General features: G+C 43.3%; 1 protein-coding gene across 1 annotated transcript in view; it reads left to right on the forward strand.

The window, feature by feature from the left end:
* The first annotated feature begins 3697 nt into the window (after nt 1-3697).
* Nucleotides 3698-14088, forward strand: part of TRIM24 (tripartite motif containing 24) — a 54093-nt gene continuing 43702 nt past the window's right edge. The window contains exon 1 of the mRNA XM_064700941.1: nt 3698-4118. Coding sequence (XP_064557011.1) covers nt 3710-4118 — 409 coding nt within the window. The 5' untranslated portion in view covers nt 3698-3709. The remainder of the gene's footprint in view (nt 4119-14088) is intronic.

The raw sequence follows: 14088 nt of genomic DNA on the forward strand, positions 1-14088 counted from the left end.
TCTGTTGCATTTGCAAGGCCAAGTGACTTCCACTAGATAATATCTGTTGAATTTGCAAGGCCAAGTGACTACTAGAAAATCTAGAAATACAAGAAAAAGACAAACTGAACCAGGGACAAAAGGAGGAAATTAGAGCCAGCAAGTAAATTCTAAGTGCAAGGAACTTCTAGTTATGAGATCTCCATTGAGAAATTCTTCAGTGCAGCTGGCAACCATTTCTTTCTGCAGCTGAAGTGTCTGAATGATAACTTTTTGTGAAGTATATCACAGGAATGTAGATTGCAAAGGGCAAAAATCTAGACTGCAGCCACAAAGTGTATATCTGAACAGAAGGCAAAATGCTTCTGGAATTTGGAAAGGGATAGAGAGAAGCAGCCTCAACTTCTGGATGTTTCCTACCTAGTCATCTTGATTTCCAGCCATCAGCTTGTCACCATTGTCATTCTTTCTTCATTGGTTTAACTCATTCCAGTGAAACACTGGAGAACCCAACAAGTCATCTTCTATCAGAAACTGGACAAAACCACCAGCTGTTTTCAGACAAAAGCGAGTAGAGCACATATTGCCCTGGTGTGGGTTTGTCTACATGACCTTTTCCAAAAGCCCCAAGCCAGCTCTGCCAGTGTTCCCTGAGGGCCAGGTGTGGTGTAGCTGTGACCAAAAGCTGTGCACTCAGGTCAGTGTAATGGGATGCCACTTTTTCACTGATTGTTGTCACACTTTCCCTGAACATTGTGGTTGTTTAAAAAGCTTTAAACAACCACAAAGGCTTTTTTCCTTGCTCCCTTGTCCACATGTACTGAACGGTTCCTTATCTCAGGGTGTTTATTTCTGTTCCTCCATGCCCTTTTTGTTTCTGTCCCAAGTACTCCTAATATGATGCCATAGCTAACAGGAAGGCTCTACTTTCAAATTCAAATTATGCAAGTTCAAACTTTCATTTTAAATCAGATGCTGTTCAGATGCCATGCAACTACAGATTTTACAGCGCAGTTTGAGCAAGCTTTGCAAACATCCCAAGCAAACAAACTTTGCAGGAAACATAATCCTATTATTTTACTAATCTTTGGGACACTGCCTCACGGGGATCATCATTTGCAACAAAGCATCTACTCAGTTCATTCACAGGGGGATCTTTGTACCATTACACAGTATTGCTATTTTCCTGTGCTGACATCTGTTAGAGAAATAGTTCATACTAGTTACGGGAACTACCTAGTTTAATGATCTTATGACTTGCTATTAGTCCTCACAAATGTATTATTTACTGAGTTTCTGATCATGTTTGCTCTCAATACTAATCAATCATTCTTCAGTTATTGACTGCTCCTCAACAGACCTTTTCTGATGTCATTTTTGCTAATTCTCACCTTGAAGAACCTGTACCATCCTTCTTAACTTTAATTCCAGAACCCATTTCATCATTCACGCCTGCAAGCTCCTGTCACAATGGATTGTTAGCACATCATCATCGGGTGTTGGATAATCAAACCCATGGTGGGGAGGAAAGAGGACCACAGGACTCTCCTACCACTTGGTGACTCTTAGTAAAGGGACAGAGGCAGCTGGACTGGGAGGCAGGAGCTGTACTCCAGGAGAGTGCTGCTGGAGGCATTTTTCCCTTATGTGTTGGCGGGTCAGGAGTTGAGAATGTATGGCTTGTCCCTTCCATTGATATTCTTAGTCAGAGAATGACATTTACCTCTTAACAATTCCTCATTGTAAAGCCAGATCCGTCCCTCCTCCCGAAAACAACCTGTGGTATTGTTCTCCTGTTACCATGATAAATTATGCATGTGAGACACGCTGAATCATGACAATGCTCCTGTACACAGTCGTTCCTTGTGCTGAGAAATTAGTATTTTGCCATGTATAGCTTTATTATGGTCCTCTTCATTATGGGACCGATGTTAGAGTCTTGGAGAAATTGCTAGGAAGTGAGAAGTATACGAGCTGCCCTGGGAATTTAAGCACAAACATCTGGAATATTCTGAGGAGCTTGGATCTGGTTTATGGTTGATCTATCAACCAACATGCTAGATCTAGCTTTGTGTCTTCATACATACATCATAGAAGCTCACAGAATCACAGAACAGTTTGGGTTGGAAGAGACCTTAACTGTTATCTGCTTCCACCCCACCCTGCCAGGGGCAGGTCACGTTCCAGTACACCAGGTTGCTCAAAGTCCTGTCCTCATAGATAACACAGAGAAGAGAAATTTTCAGTTCTCCTGAAGCTGCTGGATAGAGCTTAAAGACCAACTAACAAAAAGGATAAAAGAATGTAAAAGTGTGCACACAGGATGATAAATGTAGCTGGAACCAGTAGATAAACAGATAATGAAGATTATAGTGGCTTTTTGGGCCAAGTTATGTAAAAAGAAGCAACAGCGCATGCCCTAAGAGAAGTTCAAGGAGATGTCATCTGTAATGTGGGGGGCACTTGGTGAGTACAACCACCAAAGACCCCTTCAGACAACCCTCTAGGGACATTAAAAGACTTTGAGTAGGAGGCAGCGGCATGCAAATTAGTTCTGTGATAAGTGATGTTTATGTATCAGCCAGAACTACACTGTAATCAATATGTATGATCATGATGGAATAAATACCTTGTTCTACCTTCTGGACACGCATCAGATAAACACAGAAAGCCTTCTGATGTGTCCAGCACTGTAATAAAGAATGCCTGCTGTCTGATACTCAAAATTGTGTTAGAAAGTTTTGTTGTCTGATTTCAGTATCGGTCCAACATTGCCTTTAACACTTCCAGGGTTGGGGCATCCACAGTTTTCTGGGCAGCCTGCTCCAATGTCTCCTCAGCACAATACTTAAGGCCTTTGATTCAATAAAATGTTGTGTCTAAACAAGAATTGTACTTTTCCATTGTATCTTTTTAATTGTACCAATCACCAATTGGTTTCAGTCGGGTAACGTGGCTGCATGTGGCGGTATTGCTGTGATCCGCCAAGCCAACGAAACTCACAAACTCTCACCGCACACAGGGCAGGGTGACCTCTTTTAACACCCTGCCCAAGGGACAAAGACCTCTCACAGAATCACAGAACGGGTCAGGTTGGAAGGGACCACAGTGGGTCACCTGGCCCAAGCTCCCTTCTCCAGCATGGTCATTCCAGCGCGCATGGCACAGGACTGTGTCCAGACGGTTCTTGAGCATCTCCAGCGAGGGAGATTCCACACCCTCTCTGGGCTACCTGTGTCAGAGCATGGCCACCCACACAGTAAAGTTTTTCCTCATATTCAAGACAAACTTCCCGTCCTTCCTCTCACCCGGCCCGAGCCGGGCAGGCACCCAGCTGAGCGGGAGCGGTCACTGGTGCCGAGGAGAGGGCGGGGCTCCCGGGACAGGGCGGGGCTCCCGGGGAGGGGCGGGGCTCCCGGGACAGGGCGGGGCTCCCGGGATAGGGCGGGGCTCCCGGGACAGGGCGGGGCTCCCGGGGCAGCGCTCGCCTCACGTCGCGGGGGCGGGGGCGCGGTCCCGGCGGGGCGGGGCGGGCCGCGGGCGGGGCGGGGCGCTGGGCGGGGCGGGCCGCGGGCGGCCGTTGGCGGCGCGGCGCGGCGGGGCAGCCGCTGCCGGGGCGGGCGCACGAACACCCGCGGGGCAGGGGCCGGTAGGCGGCGGCGGCGCGGGCGGGAAGCGGCGGGGCTGCCCCGCCTCCCTTCGGCTCTCCGGCGGCGGCCGGCGTAGGACAATGGAAGAGGCGGCAGCGGCGTTAGCAGCTGCAGCAGCGGCGGCGGCGGGGGGGCCGTGCCCGGCGGACCGACCGGGGGCAGCGGCGGCGGCGGCGGCGGCGGCGGCGCTGAGCGGGGAGAACGAGGCCGAGAGCCGTCAGGGCCCGGCGGAGCGCGACGGGGACGCGGCCCCGCTCAACCTGTTGGACACTTGCGGCGTGTGCGGACAGCCTATCCAGAGCCGGCGGCCCAAGCTGCTGCCCTGCCTGCACTCGGTGTGCCAGCGCTGCCTGCCGCCGCCGGACCGGTACCTCATGCTGCCCCCCGTCCTGACCTCCGCGGCTGCCGCCGCCCTCAGGGAGCCGCCGCCGGCGGCGCCTCCCTCCTCGCCCGTCTCTTCGCAAGCCTCACCGCTGCACTGCACGCCCAGTAAGTGTCCCTGCTTGCCCGTACCCCCTTTGCCCCTGCCTGGGGGTGCTGCCCCCTCCAACCCGGAGGTCCGTGGGCCGCGTTGGGGACACGGGGAGCTGCCGGGACCGGGTGCCGTGGGCGAGTGCGGGTGCCCGGCCGTAGAGCTGCCGGGGCACGGAGCTGTCGGGACGGGAGCTGCTCGCCAGCGCCAAGGCTGGCGGCAGGGTTGTGCTTCGGCTCGGTTTGTTTTAATGGTTATTTTTTAAATTTCCCACCTCGGAGGGAAGGCAGAACTAGTGTGCTTTGCCAGGACCTCTCTCTGTGTGCGGGTGGAGAGGGGCGGTGAGAGCCGGCCTCCCGCTCCGGGCCGCGGGAGCGGGGCCGGGCAGCCGTTATCGGGGAGCCGGGAGGCTTTGGCCCCTGGCCGGCGGAACACCTGAACGCGGGCTGATAGCAAGGCACAGAAACGTAGCGAGAGCACGACTCTGTATGAGCGGTGCTTGGAGCGCGGCCGGAGGGGAGTCCTGCAGGTGTCATCCGCCGCGCCTGGGCGGGGACCGGGGCGGCCCAGCAATAATCACACTTGTCCGGGCCACGGGCAGCCTGCGTGGCTCTGCTGAGGCATTCATGCACCACTTAGTCGCTAATTACCGCGCCGAAGCAAGAATGCCGCGAGGAAGTTTTGTTCAGCTCATGCACTGACACAGTAGCCTCTGTCAGTGTGTTTGAGAAGTACATGTCGCTGTAGAAGGTGTGGAATAAACGCCTTCCGTTTGAAACTATTTTCCTAATGTTTTTGATTTTTTTCCCCCCTAGCCCTCTTAGGCTAGGTCTAATGGATCACTTAGTTTTGTTAGAGGCAGTTTCGTCTGAGAAAAAAGTGCAAACAAGCATCCTGTAGTGGAAGCTGGTTGAGGTCTTGGTAAAACTTGTATAGGAAAAAGGAAGTGTGATGGAAATTGAGCTAATCCATAGGTATTAGTGGAGGTTGTACTTGCTGGAATGTGTAGCAAGGGCTCAAGTGAAAAATAAGTAGCTCCAGGTTGACATTCTTAAGTCCTTTAAGTGGACTTAGGAAAACTTGACTGTCTTGCCAGAGTTCTGACCAAAGATTAGCGGCAATTCGTAAAGGAGACACCCCTCTTCAGAGAGGGAAATATTTGGAGCAGCTAGAGATTTGCCTCAGAATATGTGAGAAACTCCCAAGTATGTTAACAGGATATGCTGAACTCTTCATCTATGTGAATGTCTGTGTTGGTATATTCATTCAGTCTTTAATTTTAGCGTGTAAAGTCTGTCGTAGTCAGACTGCCTAATCAAAAGTTACAGAGTGGGAAAATCTGTAGGACCCAAAGCTTATATACTTAAGCTTGATTGATTCAGGACGTGTTATTGCTCATACATCTATGAGTAGAAATGGGAACTTCTGCATGGGAGAACAGAAAAACACAGATTCTGGAGTATGATGAGATATTTCAAGATGAGATACTTGGAAATAGGAAAGAGGGCATAGATACAAGCTCAGGAGTTTGCAAGGTAGTGTAAGAGGCAATACCATCATTGTCTTCTGAGATTAGAAGTCATGAACAGCATAGGTCCATTCCCAGATGTTTATATAAATTAAGCAGAAACAGGGATCTGAATGAGAAATGAGGTGCATCATAAGAATTAAAAGATCAGTGCTGTTCAAACATCTGCTTGATAATGAATCACAGCAACAGTGAGCTTGTGGCTCTGTCCCTCCTTTCGATTGTGAGTTGGTTCTGTATGAATGATTTCACAGTACATACTCCTCCTCATTCTACAGATTTGCAGACATACTGTATTTTTGGTGACAATTATTTTTACCCTGTTGACTTTTCTCCCAAGCTACTTTTATGCTTCCATACTAGAGTTCATTGTCCAGTTGGAAGAAGAAATTCAAACTCACCTTGAGGCATTTTCTATACCTTTACTTGTCATGTGTTTGTCCTGGTTAAAATGACAGGGACTGGATATTAGCTAGCTATGGCCAAACTTGGTGAAGTGCATTGTCTACTTTGTTTTCCAACTGGTACAAAAAAACCTGTGAATTTGAAGTTAGGATTAGGAAAATATCCACCTGTTATCATCCAAAACTGATAATATAGAGGAAATTTGTTACAAGTAGAGGAGTTCTTAAATTCTCACAAGGAGGAAGGACCAAAGTGGTGCAAAACTGTCTCTTCTGGTAATATGTTGTACAAAATGCTTAGGAGGAATGACATGAAGAAATGAATGGAAGAGTATAATCTTAGAAAGCTGGATAACAAATGACTCTTCTGATGTAAATTATGAAATTACTGTGGCTAAACTGAAGAAATAAGCATCAAGGAAGCTGTTTGTGCTGGAAGGAATGTCCTGAGTAAGGAACACAACAGAATTGCAAATTTTGAAAATGTCCTGAGAGATAAGCAGACAGGCTGCTTATGCACCTATGCTGAGCACTTGAGTTGCACAAAAAGAAGCCTGAAGAAAGATTGGTACAATGGAGTCTGTCTTGAGCAAAAGAGAGGATGTGATTTGAAAAGTGCTTCACCTAACCAGCCTTGTGTGTTGTATGGACGCTGAAATTAGCTGAGAAACAGGCAGCTGAAGAGGTTGAGCTTCAAGTATAATCTGTAGAGAGTTTTTGTCTCTCCATCAAACTGTTTCCAAGAAGAAGCATTTGTTCACTTTACTGGAATAAAGTGTGCCTTCAACTTCCAGCATACAGACGAGTTTATTTGTTGGCTCTCTTTCTGTGAAGATTCTAACAACTAATTAAGGAGCTGTGAAAGAAAAGACTTCAAGCTTAAAGTGAATTAAGAGTCCTGGAGTTGCTCACTTGAATACAAGATTCAGTATGGATGAGAGCAGACAAGTGGCAAGACATACAGAGGAGTTTGATGTGATAAATGTTAACTATTATTCCTCTTGCAAAGGCAAACTGGTGGAGAGGCCAGTTGGTATGGATGAATTCTATACTGCCACATGCACTCAGTTTAAAGTAGAATAACTTCTATAGAAAAGAAAACCTGGAGTTTCTGATTTCTCTACCATTCCTGAAGTTGGAGGTGTTAAAAGAATCATCAGTGTGTCAGACACCAGTGGTTTTAGCACTGGAGAGTTCACTGCTTTCTGAATGTTCAGTGGTAGTTTATTTGCTATAGGTGATAATTTTGGTGTTGCACTGCCAAAAAATGAGAGAGCACTATGGACTGCAGGGAGTGCTGCAAGAGCAGCTCTGTAAATGTGACGCTGGCTTGTCAGCAAGTATCTACAGCCACCTCTACTGTTTGGCTAAGTTCATATGGGTTTTCTTTTTGTTTCTCAAATGGCCATTCTTACTGTTCAGTTGTGTGAGTTACAACTGGAGCATACACAAGAAATGCTGCTGTTAGAAGTCTGCAATTTGCCCAGATTTTGTCTGGGCTGCACTTCAGTGAGTAACCTGGAAGGGTAGTGTTTGTAACATGCAGACCATCATAGAACTCTTCTGGAATTTTCAAATGTGATATAGGTACGTGAAGGCTGTGAAGTTGGACATTGAAATTCTGTCCCTTCTCAAAACTTTTAAAGCTGCAAGTAGCCTTGTTTGTTCTTTGTCATAAATCTGTACATGAAATAGACTTGGAACTGGTGTGGGGGAAATACTTGTGAATGGAGTGGCATAGCAAAGTTTTATGCAGCTATCATAATGAAATCTTACTAGTGCCCATGCCAAAATTGTAAAGGGAAGTATTTTTTTTCTGTAACTCGTCTATAGCAAACCTGCTAGCAAACAAATTTAAATGAAGCTGTTAAAGCATTTAATATTTGGACAATCCCACTATCTCAATTCTTGGGGAGTGTCTGGGCTAACATTTTAAGTATATTCAATACATGCTGTTAAATAGGGAATAAATACTTCAGAGTTACTAAACAAGGATTCAGAGGTGTTCATGTTTCAGGTTATTACTTCCCAGAAATATGTACTTGGCAATACAGTTTGAAGTTCTCTAATGATGCAATGAAGACCTTACCCTTGACATCCCCTCAGATATGTGTGTGGCATCTGCTTTTCTATGAAATCCCACAGGCAGTCCTTTTACAGATAGGCTCAAATTCTTTCAGCTTCTCATTTGGTCTTTACATCTGGACTTTCTGGTGTCATTGCTTCATTTGACCTTGAAAATACAGCTTTTGACATCAACTTAAATTTTGTTACTTGTTTCTTTAGTTACTTCCCTCCTTTAGTTGGATAATTATTGGGATCCTTATTAGTTAGTTTGAAAGATATAATAGGTTCATTTGAGGTTTCTTGTGGTGAAGTTCAATTTTTCTTCCACGTCTTGGTAGTCTAAGAAGACTTAAGATTCTTTTTCTAAATCTGCTGCTACAAATTATTATTTCCATTTCATCATTGATATTGCCACTTGCTTATGGTGAATTTTCTCCATTTTTGCCATTACAAAGAGCCCATATTTTGTTTGTGTGGCTATACACTCACACTTTCACAGGCATGGTTGCATCTTGTTTCTACTTTGGTGCATCAAGAAGTAAATTTTTTAATCTCCAACATAAGGAGATTTGAGAGTGCTAATATTTTGAAATGTTATATTTTATATATATGTTGGTATTTTGTATGTTATAGGAATACATACAAGAAAGACATGTCTGGTGTTCATTCTGTTTTGGATTTGTGCTTACTTTGAGTTGAAAATTCCCAGAGTCCCAGATATTGCATATGTGAAATTAATTTAGCATTGTTACAGGTGAAATACAATGTTATTGTTTTGATAGCCTGTAATGTTGTTTTTTTTAACCAAGAGTTTAAAAACTAGTAGAAGCTTAAAATATTAATATAAATATTAATGGAGAAAGTTCTTATTTTTCTAGTTGTAATACCCTTCTTTTAGAGAAAAGTATGATCTGGAGATAGATATGATGGGATATGATGCTTACTGTACAAGTGTAATTTGAAGTAGGCATATGCTTGCCAAAAGGTACTGCTTTCTCTTCTACCAGGAATTCCATAAAAATCTGGAGGCATGCCTATACAGCCTTTATTAAGGCAGGCAACTGCATGTTGAGGAAATTAGCTTGAATCATGCTTGCCCTGATATATGATTAATGGAAGTATGTAATAGATGTTTATTGCTTTATGTATGCAGAGTAGTATTTCTAGGGTAGTTTGGGTGCATTTATGTTTTTGCTTCTTTCACCCATGGAAAGTGGGAGATTGAAAAGCTGAAGCCATCAGGAACATCAGATGAGTGTTAAAACAACTGCAGATGCCAAGCTCATTCCAGTTGGAAGCCTTAGAGAAATTAGGTTGTACAACTTATCAAAACAGGTGTATCATTGTGTGAAACTTCTTTTCAGACAAAGACTTCTATCCTCAGAGGCCAACCTAGCTCTGTTTCAATACAAAATCAGGTAATTATGTCTCTGGTAAGCAACTAGTTTTAGCAGTGGAAAGGAATTGTAAATCATAAGGTGAAAGGATCATAAGGAAATCAAATATACTAATGTATTAAAAATTCTCAGATGTGTCTAACTGAAAATGAATTGGGTTGTTTTAATGCTTATAGTAGGGATATCTCTTAAGAAAATATCTTGTCTGAAGAGCAAGGGAAAATAGTGGTGCATATGTTCATGAAGAGGCAAGTGGAAGAATGTTTTTGTGGGCTGGCTTATTCCTAGGAAAAATGTTCTGAAGAACTACTCAGCTATGCAGCAGATCTGCTGAATTCCATGAGTGCTACAAAATGACCACATTCTCTCAACTTCACCCAGTTTGTTAAATCTGAGAAAGAAATTTTGTTGAATTTCTTGATTCTGAATGTAGTATTGTTAAAGAAACTTGTCTTTTGTACAGGTAAATCTTTATGCCAGTATTGTGTGTGTTTGCTGAGGTGCTGTAGGAGGAATTTCCATATTATTTAGTGGAATTTCCCAGTAACATTGAACTTGCAAGGCTGGTATTTTGCCTGTTGCACCTGATCTAAAAACAAGCCAGGGGAATACCAAAAGGAACTTTAGGTGAATTCTAAATAGGACTGTATTTCAGGATGAGTAAGAGACTAGATTAAAAAATCCATTATTTCTGAAATTGGAAATTCAGGCTTTTAAAAGGTTTTTGCAGCAAAATTATATACTTTAATACAGTAGTACAGTGGTTTCACCTTGGATGGATGCCAAATGCCCACCAATTGGCAAATTTAAAGGACACAGAAAAAATTGTTTCATAAAAAATTGATGCTTTTAAATTGATGCAATGGTGATGCTTTTAAAATTTACCTCAGTAATTAGGTAGCTATGGAGTTGTGTATGTTTAAAGTAGGTGCTTGCAGTTCAAATGTTCTTTGAAGGCTTCAGTGCCATAGTTGAACTGACCAAATCTATTTTTTCACCTGCTGGCCAGAGGGTATGTGTAAAACTCTTTCTTTGCCATCAAAGAAAGCATGAAACAGTTGTGTAAAGTAAGTAAGAAAATGACACATTTTTTACCAGGAAACAGTCTTGTAAAATCAGCTATGAAACTGAAGGTAGAACCCAGGAATGTCCCTAATTAGTTGATACTGTGTCTCCAGTGATTCAAGTAAATGCTTATCTGAAGCTTTTATGTGGGACAAAATTGCACATTACCTTACATACATTACTAACATGATAGAGGACTGATAGAGGACTGATGTGAAACAAGGTTTCTAGTTATTTTTGAAGTTTATCAGTGGGCTATGGCAAAAAGATGACAGGTAAGCAAGGCTCAGCTCTTTGAACTGCACTCATGGGTTTTGAGGGCCCTTGTTTGTAACGTGGATTTGGGTCATGGAGACATCCTCATTTCAAAAAAGAAATCTGGTGCTAAATCCTGTGTAAATGGGAGTACATGGACAGGGGAGCTGAGCCATTTGCCTTCTGAATGCAGAAAGATTTCTGCTTCTGATTAATAACTAAGTTGCCACAGGCAACTTTCTATTAAAATGGAGAGTTTCCCTTTCAACTGTAGTCCCTCAAGTGAATATAGTTTGAATTTGAATAAAACAGGACTGTAGTGCAAATACTCTTTGAACTAAAATGATTGCCTAATTTGAAAAGTGACTGTATAATTTTCCCAGTGAGCTAACACATCTGTCTGGACTGTAGCTCATAAAAAAGAAACAGGGCTATTTTAACATAGATGCTGACTTGGAAACCCCCCCTGTATTTTCTAGGATGCCTACATGAGGTCAGAAAGCATTTAATAAAAGTTACTTGATTGGCTTCATTTGTTTCTAGGCATGCTCTAGAGTTTGAGTGTGGACAAGGATGTGTGGAGCTGAAGTTTGCTGAACTGATGCTCTGATCCAGCCCTCACACAAGTTGATGTTGTGACCCTGCAGTGCCAGGGTACTTGTAACACTGATGCTCTTAGGGGAGGGAATGCTGGCAGCTGCACAGGGAATGAGTGGGTGGAAAGGAAGAGGGAGAGAGCTGCAGCACTGCTGGGACTGGAGAAAGACATTTTAAAGTGGGAGCAAGGTTCTAATTTTAAATGCAAGGTGCAGTGCCTTGACAAAACAGCCCAGCACCAACAAGTCTGTTACTAGAAATAAGCAGTATGCAAAATTGTCCTGAACAGCAGAAGTGTGAATTGAAACACTTTTTTTTTTTTTTTTCTATCATGGACTTTGCTTTAAAATGAGTAAAGTAGTTGCTGAAATAATGTAAGAGTGTCAATTACATGCCCTTCTCACCAGTTGGTTTAGGAAGGGGTAGCAGCTTTGAATCTTCTTTGCCTTTGGAAAAACTTTGGTGATTTGTAACTATTGTTTTCAACAGTTTTCAAGTAAAAGTTGGAATTCATAGCATTGCCCAGCTGACAGTAGACCAGAAAACCATTTTAGTCTGAGGACAGTGGAACAGAACAGCACAGCCTTGCAGGAATAGGTAAAGGATGTAACTTAGGCAAACAGAAGTCATGCAAAAGGCAAGTGGGATGCCAGCTCAGCTCTGCAAGGCTGACAAAGCAGAAGTTACAGAAAAAAATGATATTGTGCTTACTCAAAAGTGGAGGTCTGTGGCTGCATTTCTCTTCACAGAGAAAAGCAAGGCACAACTTCCCAAGGATATTTCTGGGATTCACCGTGCTCAGCCTTGGCTGTGAACTCCGCCCAGTCTCAGGGTCATGGTTCTTCAGCTCAGGCTGCGGCCAGTGTGGGATTCACCACTTACAGTGAAAACAGGGCAACCCTGACAAAGGGGAGAGAATGACAGGGAGGACTCCATGGATATCAGAAGGCTAATTAATTACTTTATTATACTATATTATTCTGTACTATGTTACACTACATCTAAACTGAAACTGCACAAACACTCAACTGCATGGAATCTCATGACTGTCAGCCAACAGTCCTGACACACACACACACGTGGGTTCAATTGGTCAATGAATCAAAACACACCAGAATCCCATCAAGCAAATTCCTTCAGGTAAATAATCTTCCTCAATGCATTCCACTTGTTCCAAAACACAGGCACAGTTGATGAGATAAGAGTTATATTTTCTTTCTCTGAGGTTCAGAGAATGTGAATCCCAGAAATATCCTTGGGAAGTTGTGCCTTGCTTTTCTCTGTGAAGAGAAATGTGGCCACAGGGGTCAAGGAACAGCCACCTCAAAAGGACCCTGGACATTGAGGGCCACTGAAAAAGACCCCCAAGGAATCCTGTAAGGACTCCCAATAAGGGGTGTGACTGTGTCAGATAAAGTAATACATATTCATCAAGTAAGGGGGGATAGCTAATGAACATGCCACCAGTGTGTATGATGAGAACCTGTTGGCTCAGGGAACTTGATTAGAGGAAGGATCCTCCAAGGGACCAGTGCACTGCAGTAAAGAGTGCCAGCTTTGTCATACTTAAAACTTGTTAAATAGTTTTTATCTGGCTGGTTTCAGTATCACAGCCCCAAAGTGATAAATTACGGTAGCAGGCAACTCATCAGTTGGACACAGATAAAGACAATCTGTTTAGCAGACAAGCTTTGTTGAATGAATGTAGAGCTGTATAATGATGGGTTGTGTCCCGTAGCAGGACCTCAGTAATGGCTGGGAACTTTGAAACTCTGGGGGTATTGTATGTCTGGATTATATTTATCTCTTTTGTGTGTTTACAGATTCCTACCTTTTCTTGCTTAAGCAGTTGGTTTTTCAGCACTCAATAGTTCTGTTCCTTATTTGCTTTTGTCTTGTTTAGGGGCATTTCACACATTAGCAGCTATTGTTCTCAGTTGTTTTAGCTTATGGGCTGGTTGTTGAGCTTACTAACTACAGACTGCTTGGCCTTCAATAGTTCAGTTTTATCTTCCCTTTGGGAGTAGGGACTGAGAGGGTATAACTCATTGCTTAGCATATATTGGAAATCACTAAACTTAGAGTACTTAGATTGTTTAGTTTAATCAACTGTTAAAGGAACTTTATCTCCTTTAGAAGTTCTAAAGTTTTCTTCAGTCCCTTCTCTATGCAAGAAACTCAAATGTGGTTTCAGAGCTCATGTGTTAAATGTTGTCTGAGTAAGTATTACCTCAAAACAGACACATAGAATTCTTTCCTTGGATAAGCATAGCTGGTGTTCAGATAGAGCTGCTAGCATCTCTGGACTCCCATACAGATAAACTTTCTTCAAATATTGCACTCCAAGTTGTTAAATAGAATGTTTATTTTCTGCTTCATAGCAAAGGCAGAGTCCAGTCTTGTGAAAGAGTGTTCAGAAGTTTCTGGAATGGAACATGTGGGAGGACCTGTGGTCTTCCTTCATCTAACAGTGAATTTTAAACAAAAAACCAAAAGAAAATACTCTTATGTTTGTCATAACTCCTATCTGTACCAAAACAATGACTTGCAAGTATTGCTTCTATCACTCAGTAAACAAGTATTTGATATATAGGCTGTTGGCACAGGCACCTTCAGTAACATTGTGTGCATCTTGATGGATTGTGCAGGGAGACAGCACTCTTGCCTTTTGCGT

This window comes from Zonotrichia leucophrys, chromosome 1A (assembly GCF_028769735.1).
Source record: "Zonotrichia leucophrys gambelii isolate GWCS_2022_RI chromosome 1A, RI_Zleu_2.0, whole genome shotgun sequence".
Lineage (NCBI taxonomy): Eukaryota > Metazoa > Chordata > Aves > Passeriformes > Passerellidae > Zonotrichia > Zonotrichia leucophrys.